The sequence below is a fragment of the Cydia strobilella genome, chromosome 18 (assembly GCF_947568885.1).
Source record: "Cydia strobilella chromosome 18, ilCydStro3.1, whole genome shotgun sequence".
Taxonomy (NCBI): Eukaryota; Metazoa; Arthropoda; class Insecta; order Lepidoptera; family Tortricidae; genus Cydia; species Cydia strobilella.
In genome coordinates this window covers 3,242,715-3,266,325 of record NC_086058.1, presented here as the reverse complement: position 1 = coordinate 3,266,325, position 23,611 = coordinate 3,242,715, and the positions used below count along the sequence as shown (strand labels likewise).

The following is a 23,611-nucleotide window of genomic DNA, read 5'->3' as shown; positions in this document are numbered from 1 at the left end:
AGAACTTAGAGTTCACAATCCTTTGTCACTATTCTTTACGTTTATCTGGAATATTCGCTATCCTAAATGTCAAATAACTTCGCTACTCAGATGCTGCGCAATGTCGATATTTATATCGATAAAGTTAAAGTTACGATATTTCAAGTTTGATGTTTGGTAGTTCGGTAATAAATTATTATTTTAGACACGTTTCTAATTATTATTTGGGATAATCAATGTCTTAGTAAATATGGCAGCTCTGGTCATCAAGCACTAAGTTAAGTCGGGGTCATTTCATGGCAACCTTTCAAACCTTCGTATTCCTTTACATACGTTTTTGTTTTTTACACCCATCATATTTTCATCGTTAATATAATTAGACTAGGTACTTAATGCACTTATGCGTACAATGCATGCAATGTGCCATGAATAAACGTTTTATATTTTCTATTTCTTTATTATTAATTATTGTAGGTTACCACAAGATGCCGATATTAAAAATAAATGGGTCAATGCTACTGGGCAAGAAAATTAGTTTCCGCAAAAATATAGCACCATTTGCTAGGAGCATTTCTTAGAGAAAGATTTCTGGGGATAAAATTGCCATACATCTCATCTAGCGTCCACACGCCTAAAACTTAGTTACTAATTTAGTAATTATTAGTGACATTCGGGCTCACTTAATTAATAAAAAGTGTTCCGTACCACGCAAACTAGCGTAAAATATTGGAATTTTGCCGCCCCCCTTCCTGATTTGATAGGTCACAATCTTACAATGAAATCAAGTGGGATCGATGAGCCAGTTTCATGTATGCTTTCACACCATACAATTAATTTGACAATTTAATCAGGTTGTCCCGTCTAGATTGGCCTTAAATGCTGCTACAAGTAAATATTGTTAAAGACGAATACTTACCTATGTAAGTAATTGCAGATTTGTGATCACAAAATAACAGCAATACCGAGTTAATAGACCTTTAAAGAACTATGATTTTATCTGTTTGACTTTAAGATATATTTAATGTTCACATTAACAACCTAGTTGGTCAATTAATAAGAAACAAATTTCTAGTTAGATATTTGTTGTACTGTACTACATATTATTTTTCATACAATCACGATTATCACTACCTATATTATAATCATAAATAAAGTATCATCTAAATGTGTTAAAACATACGGTAATGAAATATCAATACCTAACTGAACACACAAATATCGATAAAACACTCCGATTACACTGTCCCCTCCCTATATCGTCGAATGGAAAGAAGTTCCAACGGTTAGCTACTCGCACGCGTGTAGAGGTCTCGAAAACACCAGTGTAACGTGACCGTGAGATCCGTAACAAACCATGCGTAATTAGACCTTACTTATACTGGTTTTTTAGCCCTTTTCTCGCCTGTTAAGTAAGTGATTTTAAAATTATATAAAATAACGCCATCTGGTGTTGAGTAGTTGTATTAGGTGAACGTTGAGCGAGCTTTTGTGAGATGAATGAGATAATGAAAGAGTCGTATGTCATATAGCTTTGACATTATAATTTAAACCGTCACTCATGTAGCCTACAGTTGATATTCGTTCGAAAAATGTCCACCGGTAATAACTTTTTGGTATGGAAAGTTGCTACGAATCAGAGCAATTTTGTAAGTGTGTGACGTATTTTAACGAGGCTATGAATGTGTGAGTTTAGCGACACTGGTTTTCATACTAAATAGGAGTCATTTCACATCCACTAGTTTATTAATTCGTGAATACAAATGAATTATAGAAACATCAAGAGTAAAATTAGTATAATATAGGAATATTTGATGTGTTAAATAACAATTTAAATTGCTGTTTATTGTATTTAAAATAAAATCAAAATTAAAATTAGGTATATCATAAGCGCTCGTATAACACTAGGTATATCTTTTCGTTCCGAAAATCTCTGAAAACTTAATGTCATACATTTTTGATGATATATGTTATGTAGTATAAAAAAGAGGCACTATGATTCCCTCTGCATATGCTCTTAAACAACGCCCGAAGGCCACATAATAATAATTAATCATTATACATAGAAAACTTATTTTAGATATCATTTAACTATTTAGGTTCATATATGATTGATATATAGGTATGTATATATTGTTTAACATATCTTAAATACATAGCACAAAAGCGGTAATGTTTATAATTGCGCACTTTCCATAGACTCTGCTATATTTCGTCTGCTACTCGTACTAGTGCGCGACCAGCCTCTGGGTAGATAGAGTTCCGATTTATATATTTTATACAAAATAAAACAAATCAAAATAACCAAAATCAAACCCACACAAACCTCAGTAAAAAACGACTTTTGCTTCTCTTCGTCTTTGGTTTTAAGCAATTTCTCATGCATAGGAGTCTTCGTTATTATTGAAACATCTATTTTTGAATTAAGCTTATTAATTTTATCATCCAACTGTAAAACATTTTGTCTTTCAACTGCTAAAGTGTCTTCCAAGTCTTGCTTGATTTTGTTAATGTAGGAAATTAGACTACCCGTAGTAGCATTCTCTTTAATTACAATCATAGGTTTGCTTGTTGTCATGGATTCTTTTGCAGTCAACACTTGCAATATTTTTCCTAACAATATGTTCGTATTACTATTAATAATTGAAGTAAGATTACTAATAGACGATAAGTTTTTAATAGAATTTATGATTTCTAAACTGTGTTGATTAATCTTTTGTTCTTGATTTGTTATACTTTCTAAATATGAAGAATCATTATGTATGTATTTAGTTTCAATAGGTGCTTTGAAAATTTGCTGTCTCGAAAAGTTAAATAATATATTTCTTATATCGAATAGCAATTTGTTATGCTCAACAGTGTCCGGAGTAACATTTGAATCAAAATTATAACCATCTTTATTGCATGTAACCCCTTTTAAGTTGTCTTTTGTTTCGTCAATATTTATAGCAGTAATGCTGATATGAATACTTTTTCTTTTGAATTTATACAAAATCTTGCAGGGGACTGGATTGCCTCCTATGCTGAGTTTAGTTAAACTACTCTCCAAGAACTCATCATCGGAAATAAACTCAATTTCATTGTTATCTACTATAAGAGTGTCTAAACGCTCAACATCGTAGAATCTAGATCGGTGTAAATCTTTAATCTTATTAAACGATAAATCTATAACTTCCACGTTCAAAAGACCCTGAAATATTCCATGACTAATTTCTAATAACTTATTGTGGGAAATGTTTAATACCTTCAAATAGGTGTTGTCTTTAAACGTTCCAGGCTGAATGTAATTTAAGTTATTATAACTTAGGTCCAACTGTTTTAGGGACGTCAAATTAAATAAAGCACCAATATTGAGCTTGGATACAGCATTATTGCTTAATATTAACGTTTCTAAACGTTGTAGATTAAATAACTTTAAGCTACTTATGTTCTGGATATTCAAATGGGTCATTTCTAATGTAGTTATAAGTATACCCTTTACATTTTTAAATGTAAGCGACATTGACACGGTTTTTGTTCCCGAAATAAAGAGCTTTGCTAAATTTACATATTTTTTTAATAAAGATACATCAAATTCCAATTCTGGGTTATAAGACAAGCCTAAATTCAGTATATCCTTCGGAAAAGTTTGTCCATGAATGGTACGAATGTTATTATACGATAAATCAACCGTTCTTAGCAGGCTCAGTCCTGTAAATACTGTTTGAGAAATTACCTGTAACATATTATTATTCAACAATAATGTGTCAAGATGTCTTAAGTCAGTTGTATTAACATCAAATTCAAACAGTCTATTATTTGAAAGATCAATTGTTCGAATATTGCCAACGTAGGACAGTGAATTGTATTGCAGCTCAGTTATGTTACTATGTGACATATTTAAGTCTCTTAATATAGTCATACCAATAAAAGAAGCATTATTTATTGTAGTTATTGAAGTCGCAGAAATATCAAGACTTGGTAAAGAGCTTAACCCGTCAAACGATTTTTCAACTATCGCGCCGCAGAGAGGGTTATCTGAGATTTTAAAATTCAATAAGTTTTGTAAAGATCGGAAATAATTAGATCCCAAGTACGATATGTTATTATGAGATAAATCAAGTAACTGCAAAGCTCCCAGTGAAATAAAATTGTTACTTGAGATATGTGCTATTTTATTATGATGTAATGTTAATACTTGCAAACTGATGAGGTCCTCAGTAACAATATCCAATTCGCTGATTTTATTATAAGATAAATCTAAACAATTCAAGTTTTGTAAACCTTTAAATGAATAATTTTTTAATAACTCTACGTCATTGTTATTCAGTAACAAGGTCTCCAAAGTTTGAAGCCCGGCAAAGGCGTAATTTTCTATAGAGGTTAGGTGATGGCCACTTAGATCCAATTCTTTAACCATGCCAAGTCCTTCAAAAGAACCTCTTTCTAGAGGCCCTTCTAGTGGATTGCCTTCTATCGTAAAATCAAATATAGTTTTATTCTTGAACACATTTTTGGGGAGTAATTTAATCCTATTTCGAGAGAGATAAACATTCGTTAATTTTGTCGCATTGATAAATATTTCTTGATCAATACTTTCTAAAGCATTATCTTGTATACTAATTGTAGTCAATGATGGCATATTTTTAAAAAAGTTTTTCTCTATGGTATGAAGACCATTCGAATCAAGTTTGATTTCCTCTAAGTTCACTAATTTAGCGAAATCTTTCGCGTTTAATTTCTCTATGATATTATAGCTGAGGTCCAATGTTACCAAATATCGTAGTTTTTGAAAAGAAGAATCTATGCTAGCGCATGCTATTCTGTTATTTGCAAGATTTAAATGCAAAAGTTTTTTTATACCTTCAAAGAACATGATATCTAATGTGCCAAATAAATTATCAGACAAATCCAATGATTCTATGTTCGGAAATAAATCGAAGGTGCCATCTGGGATATTATCTAAACTATTATGTGATAAATTTAATTTCTTCAGTGACTTGAATTCGTGTTCTCCAGGAACCACTTCGATACTGCTTATTACGTTTTCTGAATAGTCAATAGCTGTAAGCTTTGGCAGATCATATTTGTTTGACAGTTTCGCCTTGGACAATAAAGATCTCGTTATTTTCATTATTGCCAAATTGGACAATGAATTTATAGTAGGAACCGATGTATACATATTAGTACTTAAATCTAACGAATATATAATTTCAGAAGCATATTCAAAGGTTTTGGGAACCGTTTCATCGTTATCGCTGCATCGATAATATACGCTGAAGGGATCGTAATCGTTACCAAGTCGACTGCTATGGATAAGATTGTTGCATTCGTCGTGACGGCCTAACATAAACGTAACATGATTTGTACAATATACCGTGTGTATGCACTCGTTAGGATCAGTCGTGTCACCATAAACTTGGGTGCAGCCATCATTCTCAGGGTACATCGATTGTTGCGAACAACACTCTGCTAGCAGAGACACTATCACCAACTTATCTGAAACATAAATAACTAATTATGTAAATTATTTCTATAAAAATATCAAAGCTTTTTATTGACGTGATATTTCGTAACAATGTCAGTTTGTTTTATTATAATTTGTAAAATATGAACTTGTAAAAAATTACAATTTTGTAATGTTTGTAATTTTATACTTTTTTTAAATGTATTTATTCACTTTGAATATTCATACAACTTTTGCAAGCATGCCACTATTGTAAACCTCTTTGATTTATGTAATAGTTGGCGAGTTCACGCGGTCCGATCCGCGTTTGCTTAATACTATTAGGTATATAATTATATTATACTATTATATATATATATATATAAAACTAATCTATACACATCAAATCTCTGCATCTATTTTATACATTACTCTAGACTTAGGTAGTATTTTTTTAGTCTTGGCATACATCTGCCGTGGTTTTCAACAATGTTAATGAGATCATACAGTACATTTTTAGGTAAGGTGTTTAGTATACATGGGAGTAGAAAGTCAGTTACTCTTTTACCGTATACATTGTTACTTTTTGGAGTTGTATATGCAGGTAGATAATCTAAGGTACGCAAATTACTGGAGCGAGTATTTTTATCTAATGATGGTATAATTTCACACTCCTCTGTAACTAAGGATAAGCAAAACCTATCAAAAACGTTAATAACTTTGCAATGTTTAAATAGACCCTTTTTATCATTTTTATACTTTCCTTTAATTTTATTTGGTACAATTGTTTTTAAAAGTGCTGATTGTAGGTTATAGATTTGTTTCAAGTAGGTTTTGAATGTCCGCCCGTAGCTTGTGATACCATAACTTATAATTGAGTCGGCGAGTGATAAGTAAAGCATACGTAGTGTATTATATGGGAGTTTGTATTTAAGCAATGATAAGTTGGCCATGACGGATCTAAGTTTTGAACATATGTGTGGTCCCCAATTGAAGTTATTATCTATAATTAGGCCTAGATAGGTGTGGTGTGTGACAAGTTCAAGTGTTTCGCATTTGCAGTTATTGCTAGGGTTGTGTAAGCAGTGATGTGCATGTGCTATGATGTTAGGGACCCGTATTTCTCTAGTGTACGGTGATCGTATGTGGATAACTTTAGTTTTTTTAGCGTTTATTGTAAGGCCTACGTCATGAGCCCATTTGCATAGTAAGTCGAAGTTATTTTGCATGGTTTTTTGAGCTTCGAGTAAGTCATGATGAGCAGTAAGTAGGCACGTGTCGTCAGCAAATTGGTATACAGAACCCTCACTAAATATGTTGCACATGTCGTTAACGTAAATCAAGTATTCGGTGGGACTGACTATGGAGCCCTGCGCCGAGCCCTCCTCCGTGCGTAGCGGGTCGCTGAGCGCGTCGGCGATCTTCACCCTTGTGTATCGGTTGCTATGGTAATTCTGGAACCAGTGCATTATGGGTCCTTGTATACCATTTTGCTGTAATTTGGAAACTGTAAGGCTAGGTCGATTTGTGGTAGATTGTTCCATATCATTTATATTATTATACGATATCTTCTAAAGTTCCGCTAATAACTTATTACATTATTAGGGTAATTTTTTATATGATATATTTACAGATTTGCAGATATACAATTACGTATGCAGGAATCTTACAAATATTTCACGTACCTACTCGTAAGAAAAAACGTACAAACTTTTTTATTTTATTTATTTTAAGCACATCGACACTTGTTTAAAGTAGTAAAAACAGAAATCTGAAAAAAGTTAACATTCATGAAAAACTCCCCTAAATAGACAAAGGCATCATGTCGCGCGTAATACGTCTGAATTGCTAAACCAATAGTAGGTATTAAGGTAAGAGTAGGACTTTGTTTATTTAGGTAAATAATTTGTTTAAATAGCTAGAAAAATAATAAAGATATTCATATAAATTCTACAGAAAATGCATTTGTAATATGTGCATATACAGGGCGCTAAAAATAAGTGCATTTCCGTTGCCAGGGAGGTTTTGGGATTATACTGAGCAGCTTTTACTATTGGACCAACCACGAAATCGCGAAAAAAATATTACCCTCCAATAGAAAATGGACCAGCCAAAATGTATGACTTTATGACAGCCAAATTTTTTTTTCGCGATTTCGTGGTTGGTCCTATAGTAAAAGTTGCTCAGTATAATCCCAAAACCTTCCTGGCAACGGGAATGTACTTATTTTTTAGGAACCATGTATAACGTATTCATAATAATACCGCTAAGCATTTAATAATATTTAATTGGATTTTGATTCGTATGTAATACTAGAAACATGATATATCCGTTACACTAAAGAATTCGCCTAAATATTATTTACAATTCGCTATACTTGCAGCTCGTAAAATGCTAAGTCATTTAGTTACGAAATACTACCACCATATTCGCATAGAGCTAAAACAAATAGATTTTTTATGGTCTTGTACTTACACAGAATCAAATACATCGTATCTCATACTATCAACGGCTAGATCTGAAATAGAGAGCACAAATAATTTAATTTAAGAGTCCCGGCAAGTTCGGCCGAATTTCACATTCCCATACAGACGGAGTTTCGTTCTTATTTTAAAACTACGTGTTGGATTATAATGAAACTTTATACATACAATGACATGATCAAGGTCTGTAATTAGTTTATATAGCTCTAGTATTAATAACTTAAATTCGCTGTATTTTTTAACTATTGTATCTGAACCCACATACACTAATTACAGACCTAGATACATATACCTTATACTATTGTAAGTGCAAAGTTTCAAAGCAATCCAGCAAGTCGTTTTAAAATGAGAGAGAGAGAGATTAAGATTTGTATTTTTAAGTAGTCGCACTACTATAAGTATACTGTTTTATTTCTCCACTATCTAAAGGTTGTCTGGAAGAGATCGCTCTTAAGCGATAAGGCCGCCTGTTGTTTACCTCTGTCTTCATGTATTATTTGTGTTTCCATGTGGATAAATATAAACTAATACGTTTATAAGCGTATTGTCGTGTAGAACCAATGACACAGGTGACATGCCTTATTGAGCTTATGGTCCTCCTTTATTGAACATTTATAAGTTTTATAACACAATACTTAATTAAGATCATATTTTTTTAATAAATGTGATTTTTTCTTCAATAAATATTTAATATATTACCTTTAAGAGGGGCTTACATTGATTTTTATCTCTATATTGAATTTTTACACAGTTTAAAGTTTTTACTAAGTTAGAAAAAAACGCGGAAACAGACTATATTTATAAGAATCCGACAAAAAATCTTATAAGGTTAAAGTTTTGCTGGACATGAAAAAAATACGCAATCATGTTTAATTTTCATATATTTTCAGTTGTTAGTACATCTTCACCCATAGCAATTTAATTTAAGTATTATAGCTAGTGTTAGCTATACCAAAGCTATACCTAGCTGAGGGATCTGACGAGCAAAATTTTTAAACAAAAGTATTTTTTCAGAGTAATTGAGATAAAAGGTAAATAAAAATTGTTTACCAGCTTTACCACCGCTCGTAATAATTATTTATTGAAAATCATATTTTTTTACTCACCCGTGTTATTTTACTTTTGTCCGTATTCTGACACAAGCGCTCTGCAAGGTTGCAATATAAGGACAAAATTATCGCAACTATGATGTTGAAATTAGGGGCAAACGACGAGATAAAGTAAACCATTTGACATAAATAGTTATTAAATTACTCTTTACAACGATTTATGAAAAACAAGTCATATGTGCTTAATAACATATTGACATTTCTTAGATGTAACTTTACGCCTTCGGGCGAATGATAGCTTTTGTTCAATGATGAGGTGATAATAATCGTTTTTCGTACAAATAGCCTTATAAATATTATTAGTGTACGGAACCCTAAGTAAAATAAGTTCAAGCTTAACATTTATCAGTTTTGCTGACAGGATGCCTGTGTAGGCAGCCTATCTGGTTAGGTTACGGTTTCATTAATGCGTTTATGATAACAACCTAGTTTGTACTAACTACTAAAACTACACATCATTCATTAAAAAACTCTTTACGTTTGTAAATGATAATTAAACTTTCCTTGCCTTGGCTTTCGTTTTTACAAGTTTTTATTTAACTTACAATGTTTGTATGTATATATTATGTTCATGTCAAATCTTGCAAGCAAAAATTAACCCTATTCTTGGCAATGTATCTTTCAACATACATAATTTTACACCCTCCTTTTGTATTTTTTGTATGCACAGTTACGATTTTTTTTTAATTTGTTAAGAAAAGTGTTAAACTCATTTTCCATTGCTGAGCTGAAACTTTACATACATATTTAGATATGTGCCAATTCAAACGTACACTGACCGATTTGAATAATATTTTAATCATATTATTATTAACCTAGTTATCATGCGTCTTACCCGCGCCAATACATGTACGGACGAAACATTTGAATGACATCATCTGACATCAGTGTATGTTCGAATTGGCCTGTAAGGTGCTAAAGAAAAGCGGCAGCGAGACTCCTACTTAAGTTCAACTTAAGGTGATATGTTATTATTGATAATAAGTAGACACGGTATTTAATTTCAATAAATGTAATGTTTATTGCATCGTTTAAGTAATCATTAGCAAACAATCCGGTATACAGTGTGTAAATTCAATACGGGCGAATATTTGGGGCATTTTTTATGAAAAGGGACATTATTGTCGATGGCGCTTACGCCGCACAGCGTCGCGCGGCATTGTATTTATATCGGACCCTCGTTTATAATGGCGTAACCGCCATCGACTATAAGGTCCCTTTTTATAGAAAATACCACATTTAAACGGTGGTTATTAGTTATTAGCATAGGATCTGGATCTAAGAAGTATAGATTTTGCTTAGAAATACAATGAATGTTTTAACCATACAGAATAATTCGGCCCGCAATGTTACCACAAGTTACGGGATACGAGCTTTTTTAAATAACTGTCAACGCTTGTTGGCAGTTAGTATTAAAAAGCTCGTATCTCGTAATGTCATGTCATGTTATGTTTCTTAAATGTTTGCATTACATTGCTGCTTGGTAAATTTAAAAAATAATAATTGCGGGGTCATAATTAAGTGTAATTAAAAAAAAAACTTCATAATCAATAATTAATTCTATATCTGGTTTAATTTATTCCCCGTATTGGATTTACACACTGTATACTAATAAGATTAATAAGTTCAGATAAGTATATACGTTTAAATCTACAGATCACATATGCTGAATGACGGGATTATTGACATTCGGGTATGGATGGTATAGAAAGGATCGCAATCTCTTATGGCAGAATTGTTGTAAAAGTGACCGCGTTAAGCTTTAAATAATAGTTCCTAATCTCGCCGGTGGCGCTAGTTAGGCTCTGGGACATGAGTATAACATGAACCATATAAGGCAACAAATAACCCGACCAAATTACGTAGGTTGTTTTTGGTAGTATTTCGGTGTATGGTGGCGCCGCGCCGCCTAATTACTGTTTTTTGATGGACACTTTTCATACATATAGATTTGGCTCCTTTATACAGTCTCCATGCATTCGGGCTTTGGACTTTGGAAAATATAGAGCAACTATATACCTATATTGTAGCTCTCAATCTTTTTTAATCAGTGTAGGTACAGTATGATTTTTTGGCATTTAGGATTATACTTTGAGCAGAAAAATGCTTAAAATAAGGTAAGATTGTAAAAACCATAAGTCATAATAACATATTTATTTGAAAATAAGTAACTATTAATTGTAATGGGTGTCATATATTAAAGAAAAAGTGATGAAACCCTCCAGTGGTGAAGGCCGGAATATTTAATAAAAATAATTTGATTTGTTCCCAAAGTTGTTAATAGGTAATTACTTAAGAAAAGGGGCAGACAAAAAATAAACATAAGAAATATTGGCAACCGAAAAAAAAAACAAATTGTTATTTATATGTATTTATTAAAAGTACACTGTAACAAAATGAATTATACAGAATTGACCTATAATTAAACTTATCCTATTTTACTTCGTTACCAGACGAACCTATTCGCTGTAAACCGGGATGATAAATCTGTTGGGCCTCGAGTATCTTATTCTGTTTTTCAATGGCCTTCAGTATCTTAGAAGTCATGACCAGCAGCGTCCTGTCCGCGTCTAACCCCTCCATATAGTTACCCGGTGCGTCCTGAACACAGGATATGCCTTTCAAGTTATTCCCAAACTCGACCGGCTCCGTAGCCGCAGGCTCTATCATAGAAATCCCATTGGTGTAATCGCTGATGGCTGCAGCCAACCATTGGCAATCGAAACTATTCCCATCCATATTCACTCTCACAGCATACTTGTGTCCAACCCAGCTTTTATAATCGAGGTAATACATCCCATTGTAACGCACCGACAGCACTTGAAGCGATTTCAAGTCAGTAAACACTTTAGAATCCAGAATGTTTATATCGTTGTAGGATAAATCCAAATTTTCTAGATTGCTAAGGCTCTGGAATACTCCATACTCGATACGATTTAAGAAGTTGTGGGACAAACGGAGGGTCCTTAAGTGGCGGAGGTCTTTAAAAACCGAAGGAGTCATGTTCATTATCTCATTATACGTCAAATCTAAAATCTCAAGGGTCAAAGGCAAATGGAGCGACGCCTCATTCAAGTCCTTGATATAGTTTTTGCTCATATCCAGAAGTTTTAGTTCATCCTGTTGCCTTAGCTCTACCAAAGAAGGATCTTCTATATTGTTCGACCGTAGAACTAACTGCAACAAGCGAAGTGTCTGTCCGTGTGGAATATTTACGACTGAAAGAGAGTTGTTCGAGAGATCCAACACCCCTCCCTTGTTATGAAATTTAATTCTCAAATTATTTACATTAACTAAATTATTGACTGACATATTGACGTATCTCGGCATGCTTTTTATGTTTATAAAATTAGGATCGGGGACATTTTCCAGTTGATTGAAAGACAGGTCTAAATTTACTAAATGGTCCATTAATAAAAAGGATTCATAGTTAAGATTTCTTATGTAGTTATTGCTGAGATTGAGCAATTTCACATGTTTTAGGTCATCCGCATGTACGACAAAATCAGTTAGCCTATTGCGTGAGAGGTCCAAAGATGTAAGATGCAAAATGTATCGAAAGGCAAAAAATTCGATGTTTGTTATTGAGTTATTAGAAAGATCCAGTTCGGTTTGAATATCATTAAAATTTTGTTCTTCGACTTCTCTAGCACGCCCAATTAAAGTCTCGGAAGTTGCATTCGGCAAAGACACTAAATAGTTATCAGAAAGTATAATTTTGAACTTTGAATGGATGTTAAAATGGGGCCAGTCGCGGGCGAGCACGTCTGAGGCCATGTTCTCGAGATTATTACCAGAAACATCGAACGTTTCTAAATGGTAAATCACTTGAAGCGACTGCATATCTAAGTTCTGAATCTGATTTCCTCTGAGATACAAATGTTCTAAAAGTTTCAAACTATTGATCGCACCGTCTAAATCAATAATTTTATTATTGGTCAGCTTTAAGACTGTAAGTCTAGGCATACTGCTGAAGGTGTTATTGTTTAATTTACTAATATAATTATTTGAGAGGTCTAACCCTTCCAGGGATGTGACGTTGTCGAAAGTGCCGTCAGGAATACTATCGATTTGATTAAAAGCGAGATTTAGCTGTTTTAGTCGAATAAGACTACCGAAACTATTACTATCTAAATCTCGAATAGAATTATAAGAAAGATCCAATTCTTCTAAGGAAGTCACTTTATCGAAAGCATCTCCGGGTATATCTTCAATTTTATTATGAGCCAGTGATAGTGTTAGTAGTTTGCTCGGTTGCAATTTAATTTGAAATAAAGTATTGATATGTGACAATCGGTTGTGTGACAAATCTACTTTCTTCAACATGTAAAGGTAGAAAAAAGGGTAGCCCGTGATGCGCTCAATATTGTTACCCACAAGGTGTAACTCCTTTAAAGCGTCCATTTGTTCTACGAAGGTGAGATTGTCGTAAGGCCATCGTCCGTATGCTTTAAAGAAGGTGATGGAGCGTATGAAAGCCGTGTCCATATTGGTGTGGTTTTCGTTGAAGGTTGGGTTGTGCAGGACGACTTTGACGTCGACAGGGTAGTTGTTGGAGAGTTGGCACTCGCTGGGCACGTGGGCCCTGGTGACATCGTGGTAGCAGGTGTACTGGAAGGAGCAGTTGCCGAGGTCTCGCGTGATGGTGGCAGGACAGTGGCAGCTTCCCAGGGTCACCGCAGCCAGGAAGACAGCCGCAGTGTAAACTGTAAGAAAACAAATGGAAAATCATCATCGGGGCGGCGCGGCGCGTTTAATTAATTACCTGTTAATACTCAAGTACACACTAACTCAGAATATACTTTCTTTGGATACGTTTTGCGGAGCGAATGCGACTCTATCGAACGCCTGGTATACCTAAGGCAAAGTCGAGGGCACCAGATCTAAGGTTCTATACATGAATGCACCAGTAAGGCAGCAGTTCGGAAAGATTGTGAAGCTGGCAAAAAAGTCAACGTGACGACCACGACTACGATTACTCTAGCAAGAGTGTACCCCAACAATTAAAAAAAAAATCAACACATGATAATTTTAAAAGTTCATACAACTTTCCTTTTCAAATAATTTAATGACGCCACGGGGCTCTTCAAGTCAAGGAGTTCAATGTGCAGGTGTGCAATCAGCATCAATAGTAGCTGATGAAACAACGCGCCTAAATTATCTGCGACCCTGGAATACTTGTAGGGTTCCGTACCTCAAAAGGAAAAAACGGAACCCTTATAGGATCACTCGTGCGTCTGTCTGTCTGTCTGTCTGTCTGTCCGTCTGTCTGTCTGTCTGTCCGTCTGTCACGGCCTATTTTCTCCAAAACTACTGGACCAATTAAGTTGAAATTTGGTACACATATGTAAGTTTGTGACCCAAAGATGGACATGTAACGTAAACAAATTAATTTTAAACACGGGGGCCACTTTTGGGGGATAATGAGAAAATTAAAAAATAAAGTTTGTCAAACTATATCGTGTTACATATCAAATGAAAGAGCACGTTGTGAGAATCTCAAATATTTTATATAATTTTAGGACAAACAGTTTAGAAGTTATTTAAGAAAATAGGCAAAAAATTACCATTCCCCCCTTTATCTCCGAAACTACTGGGCCAAAAATTTTGAAAAAAATACACAAAGTAGATCTTTACCTATAGATCACCGGAAAACCTATTAGAAATGTGCAGTCAAGCGTGAGTCTGACTTAATTACTTAGTTTTTGATCCGACCCCAACGGGTTTTTAAAGACATTTCGCATAAAAAATACATTGTTTAAATTGTGTAATGTACGGAACCCATGGGATGCGAGTCTGACTCGCACTTGGCCGGTCTTTTTTCCTAATTGGGAATATAACGCGAAACTCTGCGTAGGGGGCGCCACTACCACAATCCATCACAATCTGAGGGTCTACGGCGAAACAAGAAAATCGAAATTTCGTTATCTAACCTCTTGCTTATTTGAGCGATAAAGAGGCAATTACTAAATTTCGTTTTTTTTTTATTTCGTGGTAGGCCCTTTGTAAACAAACCGCCTTGAGGCATCAATGTTATATTTTATTATCTGTGAAAACTTGTCAAAAAACAGTTTAAGGCACAGTATGTCTAAGTTATACTCTATGGTTTACGATAGGCGCTAATGCTACACTCTGGCGGCAGAACATTGCAGTAATACCCCCTATTAGAGACATATCTCTACAGTTCCCGTTCAAAAATTTCTGTCACAATCTAATTGTTTTACATATAGAAACATATCTGTTTTATAAAATTACGAGTACTAGCGACCCGCCCCGGCTTCACACGGGATACACAAAACCTTAACAAATTATACACCTAAATCTTCCTCAAGAATCACTCTATTGATATGTGAAAACCGTATGAAAATCCGTTCAGTAGTTCATAATCATAATCATAATACTTTACTGCGACCATGGTTATATAGATATTACACAATATTATAAAAAAATCACATGGGCCCTGTTAGGGCAAAGCACGGATGTATGTACATATCTACACTATTAACACTAGAATATTATATTAATTACACAAAAATCTTAAAAACGTCATAATTAAAAATCATAAAAATTGTGTAGAAAAAAAATTATCCGTAAAATTCAGCACTTAAAAGTTAAATATCAACAAACCAATTCCATAATTCTTTATAATTTTTAGACAAAAACAAAACAATGCAGACTAAAAATTAATTATCATATTCATCATCTCTTTTCGAGTTTATCGCAAACATACATACACATTAACAACATTTGTTTTATAATGTGTAGTGATGTAGATACTTTTGACGCATATTCGGATCCGCTAATTTTCATGCTGACTGTACCAAATAATAAAAAACTTTGCTTACCTAGTTTATGCTGATCCATTTTGATTGAAGCTGTGAAGTTATCCTAAAAAAATAACTTAGATTAACAATCTAACAAAAAAAAATGCCGGGAAGAAACGTACAGCTATCAATATTACCTACTGTCAATACATTAAAGATATTGATAGATATATTAAGTTATAATAATTAACAATAAACAAGATGGATTTGATTTTGTTTATTGTTAATTATTATAAACAGACACATCATCATCACCCGTCCTAATAATTATGATGACGAAATAAAAATGTTTGATTGATAGATCATTTTATCAAAAACACATTTAAATGACATTACAGTGTATAAAAAAAAAAAATATGGAATTAAACAATAAACTACAAAACTAACTAAAATATTTTATTCAAAAAGACCTCCGCGAGCTGTACCGGGTGCAAAGGTGCCCATCACACTTGCCGCGTTACCACGTTGGATAGCGATGGCCAACCTTTGCACCAGGTACGAACCCGCGCGAGCATCAGAGGTCCTCTCCCTAATCCTATGTCCCACCTCCCTAATAAACGATATGGCGTCAGACCCCCAACACCCCGTTGTCTCGAAGGCGAGGGGTACAAAATAATAATTTGCCTCGAGGATGGAATATTTCGTTCTCTTTCTTGAAGCTGCCGACTCTGCCGCAGCGCCAGGTGTCTGCACCGTCCGGCTGAGATGTGACGCGGCGAAAGTGCTGACGCACGTGGCGTCCCACAGTAGGCACTTCCCCTTCTGCCATGGCACCAACGTTAAACCGTCCGGTCTTTTGCCATCGGTGCGACAGAGACCCGGTGGTTCCAGAACACACGGTATGTTCGCGGATATTAGGGCTCTCCGGACGATGTCATAAAGCGCGTGGTGTCTGGGAAATCTTCCTGAGCAGCGACAGCAACTCAATGCGTGATGGCCATTAGCTTCCACCGTGGAAAAAATACTATCAAAATACTATCTTCTTTTGTCAAAATATTTTTGACAAAAGAAGTATTAGTAATTTTATACCCCAAAACTTCATTTAGTATCTACTATAAATTAGATCAAGACAGTTTTTAAGTAGACAATCACTATTTTAATACAATTTTTAGCATGATGAGCAATGTCAAAAAGGTTTATAGTACTAAGGCTTGATACAAAAATATGTCCCACTGCAAAATGTGCCTAGTTTGCTCCAGAATTCGCTCCAAAGTCCGATTTATTATTTCATATTTTTTATTGCAACCATGGTACAGTATAGATGTAAATTATAATATACAATGTCTCACATGGACCCTGTAAGGGCACAGCATATCAATAGCTTACTCATAACATATTATTATTATATTTATTGTATAAAAATATAGTTTATTAAATCAGAATAATAATAGGTAGTAGGTACATGTCATTTCTAAACTAAACGATAAAGTACAATTAAATATATTATAATTAAAACATTACATTAAATATGTACATTTTATTGTATTGTATGTAGCAAATTATTAATATATATTGTGGTATGTTGATGTAAATTATGCCCGTTTAAACTAGACCATCATTATTATCATGTTGTAACACTAAAATGAGGTTGTGTTGTGATATACATAGTTTTACTCCCTTATTCATAATACTTCACGGGCCATTTAGTTAAATTATGTTTTATACCTTACTTAAATACCTATACATAAGTCAAAATGACAGAAAAGACAAATGATTCATAGCTAATTCAAGCCAGTAACGCGTTTATGAATAACTCCATTAATGTATAAATAGTACATTACGATACAAGTGCGAAAAATAGGAAATTCGCAACCAGTGGCGATAAATTAAAACACGACCAAAGGGAGTGTTGTAAATCGACACGAGTTGCGAATTACCTATTCGCACATGTATCGTACAACATTTTACAGTACAAATGACCCTTTAAATTTTCGATATAATTACGTAATGTACTAATTATCGCACTACTTCGGTAAAGTAGCACCATATGCACTGTAAAAACTATTAGAGGAGCAAACTAGGCAATTTATGGCACTTAAAACTGTAATAGTCCTTACCTCGGCAACACATTTCACTGGCGGTCAAAGTCGAAACTGTTACTTAAATGAATGTATATTAGCACTTTAATTGGACTCTAGGCATTTTGCTGATGATGCGAAATGCGAACGGTGGCAGTGTCAAAGAGTAAATAGGTAGACTCGTCCAATTTAGATTACCTACTGCTATTAGTCTCCGGCAAGCTCGGCCGAATTGCACCTTCCCATACAAACGTAGTTCCGCTCTCATTTTAAAACTACGTGTAGGATTGTATTGAAACTTTGCACATACAATGACATGAGGTATATATAGGTCTGTAATTAGTTTATATAGCTCCAGTTTATGAAACAAACGAAAAAGAGCAAAACAAAGTTTTGTATGAGCAACTTCAATGCACTGTATGTTTTTACTATGGTATCTGAAGCTACATAAACTAATTACATACCTAGATATACCTTATTCCATTGTAAGTAAAAAGTTTCAGAGCAATCTAGTTAGTCGTTTTAAAATGAGAACGTAATTACGTTTGTATGGAGAACCGAGCTTGCCGGGGACTTAAACGGATCCCCACTATTTTTGTTACCTACACCGCTACACCTTCTAGATAGAGTAATATCAAATAGTCCGTCTCTTGCTGTATTTGAGTGACAGGGACGCAGATAGACAATTATACCATTTCGTTGTTCGCGGTTGCCCCAGATGCTTGAAGTGATCCAAATCTGGCATTCCAGGATTCTCTCCGTTTTTTAGGGTTCCGTAGCCGTACCCAAAGGGTAAAAACGGAACCCTATTACTAAGACTCCTCTGTCTGTCTGTCTGTCTGTCCGTATTAGATACTACTTTACAGATCACGCTTAAAAATATCTGGTACAGTTACAGTCTAATCATTCAACATATTCATGTATCGCTTTTTTAATAAGCTGTGTGAAAATGGTACCTATGTAGACTTTTGAGTGTAGTCTGATCTGAGTACCTAGGCAAGATGCCAATCGTTTATGCTCTGTAGCTATCGAAACGCAACTGTCTCTGTCGCACTAATATGGAAGAGTGATAGAGAGAGATTACCGTATCGTTCGCTACGGAGCGAACGATTAGCATCTTGGGTAGGCACCCTGCTACTTTTCATGCTGACTAGTAACTATTCTAGGTACCTATCTGCGCTTGTTTAATCTATGTTCTGTGCAGTTAATACGAAATACGATGTGCCGTACTGCCTTATCTAAAAGAAATGCTATACCACCGGCTAAGTTTACTCTGCTGTAGACACCAAATGAGGAGTGTCTTTTCAAAAGGGCTTATTTCTCTATGAAATCTATACAAAAATAAACCCTTTAAGTATGGTAAAAGTATTTATTTTTGTATGGATTTCATAGAGAAATAAGCCCTTTTGAAAAGACACTCCTCAAATATTTCTTAACAATTTTGAACCTTATTGTGTTGCAAGTAGACGAAAAGTGTGTAGATAGTTTTGACATTGTCTGTACTTGTTATAAACATATAGGAGCTATTTCGATGTCACGGGTTTTGTTCAAATTGCTTACCGACGCGACGGGGAGACCAGCGCATTCGAATATTTCGATCTCGCATACCTACACTGCCAGCGCACTGCATTTACATAATAAATGCTAGTAGATTTTTAACCATACCAAGGGATGAAAGGCAGCAATGGGTGCTGTAATGACAGTCGAGGTAGTTTGGCGCTCGAACGCAGTGAGAGCGGCGATAGTCCGAGACTGAAATGATGCCTTTCACTGAAGTTAATTTTACTTTTCATTTCGAATACGAGTAAAATAAAATACCTACATGTGTATGTAAAAAAAAAAAACATGACTACACTTTTATAGTATTTATTGAGGGATCTTTTAATTAACAATTTAGGTATAAGTATCGTTATTTATGAAATGGGGAGTTAAATATCCAAATCCATTTAAAACTAAATTTTATTTGCTTATCGTAAAATAAATAAAAATAAAATAAATTAATTAAAAAATTAAAAACACGACTGCGGAATTTTAAGCGAACTGAAAAGCTAAAAATAATTTTGATGTTACTTACATAACTTTATAAATTTAAATTGGAATATAAATGTACACTTACGGTCATTTATAGTTAATACAAAGGTTTATGCACATTTATGACGTGACTGTCCCTGTGTATTTTATTTCGATTGCAGTCGGGGGACCTTTTGAATGGGAAAATGCACTACATCAAGGTCCCCCGACTGCAATCGAAATAAAATACACAGGGACAGTCACGTCATAAATGTGCATAAACCTTTGTATTAACTATAAATGACCGTAAGTGTACATTTATATTCCAATTTAAATTTATAAAGTTATGTAAGTAACATCAAAATTATTTTTAGCTTTTCAGTTCGCTTAAAATTCCGCAGTCGTGTTTTTAATTTTTTAATTAATTTATTTTATTTTATTCATTTTAGTGACAAAACGAACTAAAACTATGATTTATAAAAAAATCCAGGCAATCTTTAAATGTGGATATTAAATTTGACCTTTTAATTAGCTCAACGTTCCGGAATCGAAATATATACGGTCATCTTTTCTGTGGGCAATATGTTCACGGTTTGGGACATTTCACATCTTTATCTTTACATAAGTACAGCTTTTAAGAAGTAGTAGTAGTTTTGAATGTTAGAGGCTCAGGATCAGGAAAGACTCATAGTCTCATAAATTTAATTTTTACTAAAAAAGATTTTTATTAAATTATCTTTGACCGCTTTGACCCGACTTTGGTACGGCCCACGCATGGCCTTCGGCAAAATAGCAGGTTGATAGAGTTAGACAAAGATAAGTATGCAGCGATTTTGATTGTCCAGACTGTGCAAGTATTATTTTAAATGGGAAATTTCCTTGAAATTATGACGTATAATTAACACTTGCATACTTGCACAAGTCAGAAGCTCAGCGTAGTGCCGAAGGCCCAAAACGTCCAAGAGAGACGCGCTTCTATGAAAAGCCTAAGGCCAAGCTGCAGGAGGTTAGTGCTGAAACACAAAACCATTGTACAAGTATCGAAATGCGTAAGACTTATAACTATGCAAAGGCCGAAGGCCGAGCTCCACGAGTCCCGCAGCTCGGTCTTTAAGCGCGCCTTCGTTATTAAGATACTAGGGGAAATTGCAGGAAGCGTGTACCTCTTGGACACTCCGGGCCTTCGGCTCTAGGTGGAGCGCGGCCTACGGCCCTCGCAGTTAGACACTTGTAACATTGTTCTGTGTTTGAATACTAAAAGTGCGCTACTCTCGAACACGAACGCTTCGGGCCTGCGGCCTTCGCATTTAGATACTTGTACTATAATAATGTTCTATGTCTGAATACTAAATAAAAGAAAGGCGCGTCTTTCTCGGACTCTTCGGGCGTTCGGCTATGTGCGTAGGATAAATTACAGGAAGCTCGCATAGTCAAGTGGGTTAACTGGGGACAGGTGGGATAACATTACTAACTTACTTACTACTTGCTTGATTGGCGCGATGACCCAAAATGAGTCTTGGCCTCCGACACAAGAGCAAGCTATTTTTGCCCTGTCCTGTGCGGATTCACTCCAGCTTTCACTGACGCCGAGCTATAACATTAGAGAAAGGAAATATGTCCCAATTATAGTTTACTTTTACATTCTTTGAGTCATTTTTTAACAGTCTCAGGGTAGATTTTTTTATCTAATTAAATTAGAACATATTAATATTGTTTTCGGTTACCGCGATGGTTACTCATGAAATAAAATTATGAAAACGGATTATATCATACATAAAAAAAAACTACAATAGTTACCCCATCTGTCCTCAGTTACCCTACTTGACGGTACCTGTCGGACGCTCCAGGCTTTCGGCTCTACGTGGAGCTCGGCTTTCGCATTTAGACAATTTTACTATTGTTGTGTTTGAGCACTACACTTGGTCTTCGGCCTTTGCAATTCAGATACTAGGGGCAAGTTGCGGAAAACGCGCACTCCGGGCCTCCGGCCCTACGGGGAATTCAAGCTTCGGCCTTTGAATTTAAACATTTGTACTTAATATCGTTCTGTGTCTGAACATCAAATTATTAGAGGCGCACCTCTCTCGGACGCTTCGGGCCTTCTTTTATAAAGTCCTTAGATTAATACACAGTCGACTTCATGTCGCGAGTTTTCTACAATACATGTTAAATCAACATACACATAGTATAAACATTGTGACTTAAACACTTTTCACAATCATGAAAATTCGGTTAGTACTAAAGCTAATATGAAATAGAGTTAGTAGGTACCTATGCACGAGTTAAAAAAAAAAACTGTTTTTTTTTTTCCTTTACAACCGGGTTAAATCAGTAGACAAGTACAAATTTATAAGCAATACGAATATCATTGTTTAAATCGAAGTTCACACAAATTTTAGATTTCAAATATTTCAATAGCGCGATTTTAAAATCTTAGTGTTTAGTTTCAAAATTTACATTATACCATATTATCTTTTTATGTACGTATATTTTTATGATCAGCGGTAGAATTCTTTTAAATTTAAGACGTCACTAAATAAGATAGAAGGATTTAATTTCTTAACATATTTTAAAAATCCTTATTGTACTAAAGTAAGAATCAAACGCATATGTTGCATATATATTTCGAATCGTCTCTCAAAGCTCTTCATTTTGATACCCCACTCGATAAGTTTGCAAGATTTTTTTTTCCAAATGTCGCGCGTTATTGTGTATTACGTCCGCCATGTTGTTTTTATAATGACGTCACATAGCCTATGTCACCCGGGATGACGTAAGGATTCTAATGATATATCATACATCTAAATCGGTTAAGGCATTCAGAAGTTATGGTGGAATAAAGAAACTCACATACATATATATATACATATATACATACAAACATGAACGCTGAAAACATTACACTCTTTTTTTTTGGGCAGTCGTGTAAAAAACCTACTCGGTAAGTAAAATGCCCTAGAGAAGAAACTTATTACTTTCTGCACTTCATAGAACAACAATGACCCACTTTCAGAGCAAGGGAATTAAAAAAGTAATTAGAAATATTGGTGCGTTATCTCAAGCATGACACGGTCACGATGTCACTTGAGCTAGCCATGCATTTGACTCTAAATATACCTACGGGAGAGATATCAACATCCGTTGTAAGTATTTTACTTAACTAGATTTTATTAGGTATAAATTGTAACAAACATGATTCAAACTAAATTACCTAAATCGTTGTTGTTTGTTTGCTAAATTACCTAATTTAGGATTTTGTTGCCCAAAAATAATTTTTCAATTGGCAATAAAACTTTTCTAATCCAGGGGCCCGTTTATTAAAAGCTTGTAGCTTGTAATACAAGTGGAAGTCCCTTTTTGACAGGTTTTGTTAGAAAGGGACTTCCACTTGTATTACAAGCTACAATTGATAAACAGGCCCCAGCACTTATTTGTAGATTAAATGACTGCCAGTGAGATTAAAATCAACTTGGCGCAGACGGCGCAGTGTTCTTAGTACCTAATATTGGTACATATGAGTGTTTTTTTTTATATTCTGACTTCTAGGCAAAGTCTACAAACAATTATTTACTTTGATTTTATTTATAATTTTAGGTATTTGCTGCTGTCTTAGAATAGTAAGTACATTGTGCAACATGGGGCGTAAGTTAAATATTGCAAACGAGAGTATAGTTAAATCTCGACGGCTTGCCGGAGCGATTTATAAAGGATTCATAACACTCGAGTTAACTACACACATGTTTTTCATCACACTTGCGATACAAAA

The 23,611-nt window shown here is 34.5% G+C and overlaps 3 protein-coding genes across 3 annotated transcripts in view; 1 reads left to right on the top strand and 2 right to left on the bottom strand.

Moving 5' to 3' along the window:
* The window catches only part of LOC134749461 (toll-like receptor 3), an 88,102-nt gene that overhangs the window by 54,644 nt on the left and 9,847 nt on the right, over positions 1–23,611 (top strand). The window lies entirely within an intron of this gene.
* LOC134749459 (protein artichoke-like) lies at positions 2,150–9,045 on the bottom strand. The gene is made up of 3 exons (XM_063684390.1): positions 8,991–9,045; positions 7,877–7,919; positions 2,150–5,454 (listed from the first exon to the last, which is right to left on the bottom strand). The coding sequence occupies exons 2-3, from the start codon at positions 7,890–7,892 to the stop codon at positions 2,153–2,155; spliced, it is 3,318 nt and encodes a 1,105-aa protein (XP_063540460.1). The 5' UTR covers positions 7,893–7,919; positions 8,991–9,045; the 3' UTR covers positions 2,150–2,152.
* Positions 11,353–17,949, bottom strand: LOC134749463 (chaoptin-like). Its single transcript, XM_063684395.1, has 3 exons — positions 17,875–17,949; positions 15,839–15,881; positions 11,353–13,699 (listed from the first exon to the last, which is right to left on the bottom strand). The coding sequence occupies exons 2-3, from the start codon at positions 15,855–15,857 to the stop codon at positions 11,427–11,429; spliced, it is 2,292 nt and encodes a 763-aa protein (XP_063540465.1). The 5' UTR covers positions 15,858–15,881; positions 17,875–17,949; the 3' UTR covers positions 11,353–11,426.